The sequence below is a fragment of the Gadus morhua genome, chromosome 23 (genome assembly GCF_902167405.1).
Source record: "Gadus morhua chromosome 23, gadMor3.0, whole genome shotgun sequence".
NCBI lineage: Eukaryota > Metazoa > Chordata > Actinopteri > Gadiformes > Gadidae > Gadus > Gadus morhua.
In genome coordinates, this window is record NC_044070.1 from 11,770,358 (window position 1) to 11,777,857 (window position 7,500).

The 7,500-nt window shown below is 41.4% G+C and overlaps 1 protein-coding gene across 1 annotated transcript in view; it reads right to left on the reverse strand.

The window, feature by feature from the left end:
- adarb2 (adenosine deaminase RNA specific B2 (inactive)) overlaps positions 1 to 7,500 on the reverse strand; it is a 130,336-nt gene that overhangs the window by 9,025 nt on the left and 113,811 nt on the right. Inside the window, exons 7-9 of the mRNA XM_030349707.1 lie at positions 6,111 to 6,279; positions 4,485 to 4,558; positions 3,962 to 4,104 (exon numbers count right to left, since the gene is read on the reverse strand). Of these exons, the coding sequence (XP_030205567.1) occupies positions 3,962 to 4,104; positions 4,485 to 4,558; positions 6,111 to 6,279 (386 nt within the window). The remainder of the gene's footprint in view (positions 1 to 3,961; positions 4,105 to 4,484; positions 4,559 to 6,110; positions 6,280 to 7,500) is intronic.

The following is a 7,500-nucleotide window of genomic DNA, read 5'->3' on the forward strand; positions in this document are numbered from 1 at the left end:
TCCCAGCCCCCCCCCCCCCCCCCCCCCCCCCCCCCCCGTTGTTGTCACTTGCTTGTCCTGATTAGTTAATTGTGCACACCTTTGTTCTCTCATGATTGGTCAATTGTGCCCACCTGTGTTCTCTCTTGACTAGTTCATTGTGTTCACCTGTGTTTCCCCTTTTCTACATACTTGAAGCAGTTGTCTTTTTCTGTTTCTGAGAAAGAGAAAAACGTTGAAGGAAATAGATTATTTTAAAAGCAACCTTTCTTCCCCCACAGTTTGCACTGCTACCATCTGCTCACGTACATAGCTCCCTTTGCGGTAATTTGTAATGTAATAGCAGCAGGGCGTTGATTCGGTAGTAGGTATGAGGCCGCAGGCAGGGGGACGAAGATGATCAGCACCGTGCTAGTATTCAGTACAGCTGCCTTACCTCCAGTGGTTATTAATTTTATACAAGCACTATTTATTAGTGAACAGCAATAAGCAACAGCAGAATATGATTTGTTTATTTAATCATCACAAATAGTTCCGCAACTGGACTGGGACTGGACTGTTGCCAAGCAACACAAACATTTTCCCGCACACTAGCTTGCTACGACGACGTGCATGTCTACACGTTACCGCAGGCCAGCCTATTTGCATCACGTACATTTGACTGCACATTTAAGTGTTTGTACTGTTTCCTTTTATTAACCAGGGAAATATGTGGACAGTCAGTTCGGTAGTATGCGTGATTCAGATGAATTCAAAGCTTAAGATCATCAACGTCATTCACTTTCTTTAGAAATCCCTGTAGAGGGGAATGATAAAATTCCCAGTGCGTTTACACAATATTCCAGCACTCATGGAATACCTCCTTTTTCAATCAAATGATGTGGTCTCAACTATCTGTCATAAAATGTGTAATATCACTATGTTTTCTCACAATCAAATACTCAATCCTTAAAGTCATGGGCTGTGTTAAGAAAATATATGTTTGATGTACGATGTTTGCAGATGCATTGATTTAAAAGTACAACTTATTCCCGCATTATCAGCTGTTCTTTCCCAAATAATTTACCAAGAATGTGTGGCTAGGTAGATGAGAGAAGCAAAGTGTATGCATGAGGTGCACAAGCAACATTATGCATGCGCCCTTAAAATAGCATCTGAACAAGGCGCTACTGACTTTAAACCTGGTATTTCCTGGTTTGTGGCGGAATTATTTTCGTTTTTTTTTCTGTGTCTGAGTATATGTATAGGGAAGAGGTCCATTTCGCTCCAATGAGGGGTATAATTTGTTGAAAAATAGAAGATAATAGACCTCAGCTGCACAGCCCAGTGGTACCAAAGTCAATTTGGACAATTGAATCCCCCTCGATCAAATGGTAAAGATAACAAAGACAAACAAAGTCTCGCCCTTCTATTGTTCCATATGAATGCAACGATTTTTTTTTTTAAAACAAGTCTGAAGGTGGTGGCAGAGGAATATTTGGAATAAATAAAGGAATTTCGGCAATATAATTATTTTTAAAATATTAATTCTCCCAATTATAGAAACTTGTGGCAATAACGGTTCATAATTTGCATTAACAACACGTTCTATAGGCAATATCTGTACTCCTAAATATTCAAAATGTTCTACACTATTAAATTGGGTTACCTCAGAAGTTGGGTTCCTTCTGTCCTGTTCATTAAGTAGTAATATAGAAGATTTTGTATTATTCACTTTATATCCCAAAATATCACTAAATGTTTTTATTAGCTGTGATAAGGCCGGAATGGTTTGATTTAGTTTGGACATGAATAAAATAACATCATCACAATACAATGAAATTTGGTGTTCGATCGGCCCTACTCTTATTCCACAAAATTGAGGGTGTGAACGTACTGCTATTGCTAGAGGTTTGATTGCTAATGTAAACAGAAGGGGAGAAAGAGGACATCCTTGTCTGCAACCTTTAATAGTTCCACAACCAAATCTTTCTAGAATATTGAAAAGATAAGGCCATGTGACCCTATCAAAGGCCTTTTCAGCGTCTAACGTTAGAAGTGCTGTATCTGATATTTCTTTGTTAGCATAAATTATATTCAGTACTCTTCTTACTTTGTGGAAACCTTGCCTTCCTGTAATAAAACCGTTTTGATCTTTATTAATGATATTTGGTAATAATGTCTGTAATTGTTTTGCTATAAGCTTATATAATTTATCTTCAGATCCGAGTTTAATAAACTGATGGGTCTCATGTTCTCACACTTGTTCGAGGGTTTGCCTGGTTTTGGCAGTCAAGTAATTAAAGCACTGTTCATAGCTGGCGGAAGCCATTCTGAGATGACTCTAGAAACATTTCAAGAAGTGATGTTAGTAATTTGCTCTTACATTTTTTATATAGATCAATAGGAAGACCATCTGGTCCTGCACTTTTTCCGAGTTTCATACTATCGATAGCCTGCCCAATTTCTCCTTTATTAATTTCTAAATCAATATCTTCTTTTTGTTCATTTAGGATACTTGATATAGCTAAGTCATCTAAAAACCTATTTAAATTGTGTACATTGGTTTAATTTATTGTGTCATACAATTCTTTATAATAATCTCTAAAGGCATCATCATTTCTACAGGATTGACTACAGTGTGCCAATTAAATATAATGGTGGTGATTGATGTTCTAGTTTGTAGTTGTTTAATCTGCCATGCTAATAATTTACCCGACTTATCGCCTTGTTCATAAAAAGATTGCTTCAGTCTTAGAAGACTAGATGCAGCTCTGAAAACAGGCAACTTATCATATTCCGCTCTCAAAATAACCAAATCATTTCCATTTGTTGCTCACGTTTCTCATAGATTATTTCCTGAAGAATCTTTATTTTATGCTCCAATTGTAACCTCTCCTCACACACTTTTTTGGATTTAGAGCCTGTATTACTTCTAATATGCCCTCTGAGAAAAGCTTTAAATGCTTCCCATTTTATACAAGCAGATGTTTGTGTAGTATTAATTTCAAAGAATTATCTGTTTTTCTATATATTTTACAAATTCTTCATCTTGTAAGCATTTGGCTGAAAGTGCCATCTAGTTGGATCTTTTGCCATTTGTTTATTGATATACACTAAGCGACATGGTGCATGATCTGAAACCACTATATTACCATAGTAACAGTTATTAATTTTGGACCGCATCCAATAAGAGTAGGCTTTAGCTTGTGATTAAAATTCTCTCCATATGTCTAGCAGATTCAATTCTTTAATAAAATGGTTTATAACTGATCCCTCTACACCTGTTGTGTGATTGACCTACTCCTGTGGATCTATCCAAACTGGGGTTTAATGTGCAGTTAAAGTATCCGGCTATTATGTGTTGTCCTGCAAATGATGAGATAGAAAGGAACAGATCTACAAAAAATGTAGGATCATCAATGTTAGGACCATACAGATTTACTAAATTTAGATTTACTGATAACAAAGAGCCTTGTACTATCAAATATCTTCCCCCTCTATCTTTGATTACGTTTTTCATTTGAAATGGGACAGTATTATGAGTAAGAATCATCACTCCTCCAGCCTGGGATGAGCAAGAAGCTGCCTTGCCACCTTCTCCTGATTTTTTTATTGTCCTCCTCTAGAAGATGGGTTCCTTGTAGAAATACAAATAGAACCCACGCGTAGGCCTAAGTGACAGTAAGTTATATATATATATGAGCTCAATGTGTATAATGCGTATGTTTTGCATGTGAATGCATGTCGGCCACACTACAAGGTGTGCATGCGTGCCAGTGTGATTTGGCCCCCACCATTGTCTACCTGAATCTTCTTTATGAACTCTTGTACCTCGGCAGGGGTATTGAAAGTGTAGGTTCGTTCTTTATGTGTGACCAGCATCTTCGCAGGATGAATCACTCCATGTCGGATCCCTAGATTTCGCAGGTCCTTTTTTTTCCTCAGTTGGTGCATTCCCGTAGCCAAGTCCAGGTAAAACCGTATTTGCTGGTCCTTGTACCGAATGTCTTTTTTTAGGCCGTGCAGCAGCAACAACTGCCGTTTGCTGTTTGCCCTTGTAGATGAGGAACTTCACAATCAGAGTTCTCGGCGGCATCTTGGCGTCCCTCGCCGGTCCGATTCGGTGCGCCCTCTCAATGACCGCTGATGATTGTAGAGCCGCATCACCAAGCACCTCCGGTATCCATTTTTTCCAAAAAGGGGCACGCATCCCGTCCTTCGGCCCCCTCCGGTAGGTTGACTAGTCGCAGGTTATTTAGTCGGGACCTGTTCTCCAAATCCATGAGCTTGTCCCTCAGCGTTTTATTTTGTGACTCCAGCGTGTGCACTTTAGCTTGCAAGTCAACAACGTCATCCTCGGCACTTGATGTACGCAGCTCAGCCTGCGACACCCGTTCGGTACAGTTACTTGTCTCCTTCCTTATATTTTCTATCGCCTTCAAAACTGTATAAAATGTTGACGAAAACTTATTTTTCATAGAGCTTAAAGCAGTCAGTACTGCGCCTTTCTCTGAAAAGTTCACCTTCTCCGCTGGCCTCCTCGGCCTCCTCCGCTGCCACCGCCGCCATGTTGTCCTCGTTAGCTTGCTTTGCTTCGCTATGTACACGGTAGTCCGTTAACTTCGGCTGTGTAGGAGACGCTTGGCCTTGTTTTTGCCACCCCTTGGCATCGCGGCATACAATGTGAAACACGTCTTTTAGCGGCTGCCATAACCGGAAGTCTGTGACGTACACTTTTAATATGCCAGTTTATTAGTACAGGATTAGCTGACACATATGGGAAATCAAAATGCCGATAGCAACGCAAATGTTGCCGATGACCAATGACGCACACACATTATCACACACCGGCACACACACACACACACACACACACACACACACACACACACACACACACACACACACACACACACACACACACACACACACACACAAACACACACACACACACACACACACACACACACACACACACACACACACAGTCTGGAATTATTTTTCCCTCTCTCTCACATAGATGAGAATCCATTTTTACAAATCTATTCAAATGCTGCAGTAAGGCCACAAAATCGATTTTGAGACCACCATCTGGACGTGCTTATTAGCAGTAACCCCCGTGTTACATCTAAATGAATGAGTGAATTAATGAGGGAAATCTGCTGGTTATTGAGTGCATGGGTAAAGCGAAAAAGTCTGGATTCTGTCCCATCTCTACCTATACGCCCATCTGGCACTCATCAAAGCGGTTAGACACTAGGTGCGGAGGCTCTCTCCTAGGCATGTGGCAATTTGCAAAGGGTTGATCGGTTTTTATACTACTCCGGTACAAAGGCGATTTTACCTAACTTACATTCAGAACTCACTGTATCAACAGAGCGAGTGTAGACTTTTAAGACACGTTTGACTGTAAAACCACGAAGTGTCATAAATATATGGCCTGTTAAGCCCTTTGAGACTGTACCTGTGATTAAGGGCTATACAAATAAAATGCAATTCAATTTAATTGAAAAAACATTTCAATGGTCTGCTATGTCGAATGTGCGCTGCACTGCAATGCGGAAGAGGCCCTGAGAAATCCAGAAAGGTTAACACTCTGGCATATAGGAACATTCAGCCCAGCGGGACAATGAAAGCCTTTTTGGTGTATAAATCCGCGATAAAACTAATTTGCAAATGATCAGTTTTTTCCTGCCTGGAGTCCTATGGATAAGTGCAAGCATCAAACGCAGTCGTAAGTTATTTTTTTATATTTTCCACTCGATGTTGGATGGATGGTGAAATGATAGGCAGGAGAATGTCCGTAGAATGAAGTGCTGGATGGCAGTATTTGAATGTTTGAGCACGGAGGTAAGAAACCAAAGTTTGTGTCCCAGTCAAAATTTGTCACGTAAATAAAAATAACAATAATAACAGAAAAAAATTAAACATTGAAAAGTTTTCTTCATTATTCACAGACGATGTGCATCCAAAACCTCCTCGGTCAGTCACTCTTCTAACGACTACAACCAAAACGACTTAGCGGGCCAATCCCAGGTTGGGCCCCAGCGGCCCCACTTCTGGCTATATCGGTAATGGAGGGACCCAGGGCCCTCCATTAGGGTATTGGACGCAGGTATATAACAAAAGCTTTAGTTCCCAGCACTGACCTGGAGATCTTGTCGGTGCAGGACATGGTGACCAGCTGTTCCCCCTGAAGGACCCCGTCCCAGGTCTGGACGGGCCCCCGGGACCGGACCGGAACCGTCCCCTCGCCCGACTCGATCTTGGTGCGCAGGTGGCTGTGCTGCTTCCGGCCCAGGTTCCTGCTGCTGTGCACTGGGAGACGGCAGGACGGACAGACAGACATGGAGACAGACACAAAGAGAGACGGACGGACGTAGAGACAGACACAAAGAGGGACAGACGGACATGGAGACAGACACAGAGAGAGACGGACGGACGTAGAGACAGACACAAAGAGGGACAGACGGACATGGAGACAGACACAGAGAGAGACGGACGGACGTAGAGACAGACACAAAGAGGGACAGACGGACATAGAGACAGACACAGAGAGAGACGGACGGAGGTAGAGACAGACACAGAGAGAGACGGACGGAGGTAGAGATAGACACAGAGAGAGACGGACGGAGGTAGAGACAGACACAATGAAAGGAAAAAAGACAGACGGACACAAAGAGAGACAGACAGATATAAAGAGGGACAGACAGATACAAAGAGAGAAAGATAGACATGAAGACAGACAGACACAAACACAAAAAGAAAGACAGAAAGACAGACAGAAAGCAGACACAAAGAAAGAAAGAAAGAAAGAAAGGCGGACAGACACAAACACAATAAGAAAGACAGACATAAAACAGACACAAAGAAAGAAAGAAAGACAGACAGACACAAAGAGTGACAGAGAGATATAAAGAGAGAAAGACAAATACAAAGAGAGAAGGATGGACATGAAGACATAGAGAAACAAACAAAAAAAGAAAGACAGAAAGACAGACATAAAGCAGACACAAAGATAAAAGGAAGGAAGAAAGAAAGAAAGACAGAAAGAAATAAAGAAACAGTACATCAGATTATGAGCCGTTATTCATTTAGAGCTATTCACTAAAGCATACTATATGAGGGCCTAATATCATTACATTCACATATTAGTATAGGTAATTGTGTTTTAACGGAGTAATTGCTGGCTGTAATTACTCAGACTATATTATATCAGGACTAAACCAATTTTGCGGGCAGTTTTGTCTTTTTGAGGGCAGTCACCATGCAGCAAAGCAGTGGCAGTGAGTCGCGCTCAAGAGAGTATCCACAACATCCTACCTCTCATTATCTCCCCCTCCCCAGTTCAACTGAAGCTGGCAGAAAAGTGATACGTTTAATATTCCACATAATTGTTTACCTGCTTTCATCTCAGAGGCCTGCTATTTTTTATTATTCAGTCAAGTGGATTGGTGATGGTGGGGGGGGAGAGACAGAGCGAGAGGGAGAGAGAGAGAGAGAGAGAGAGAGAGAGAGAGAGAGAGAGAGAGAGAGAGA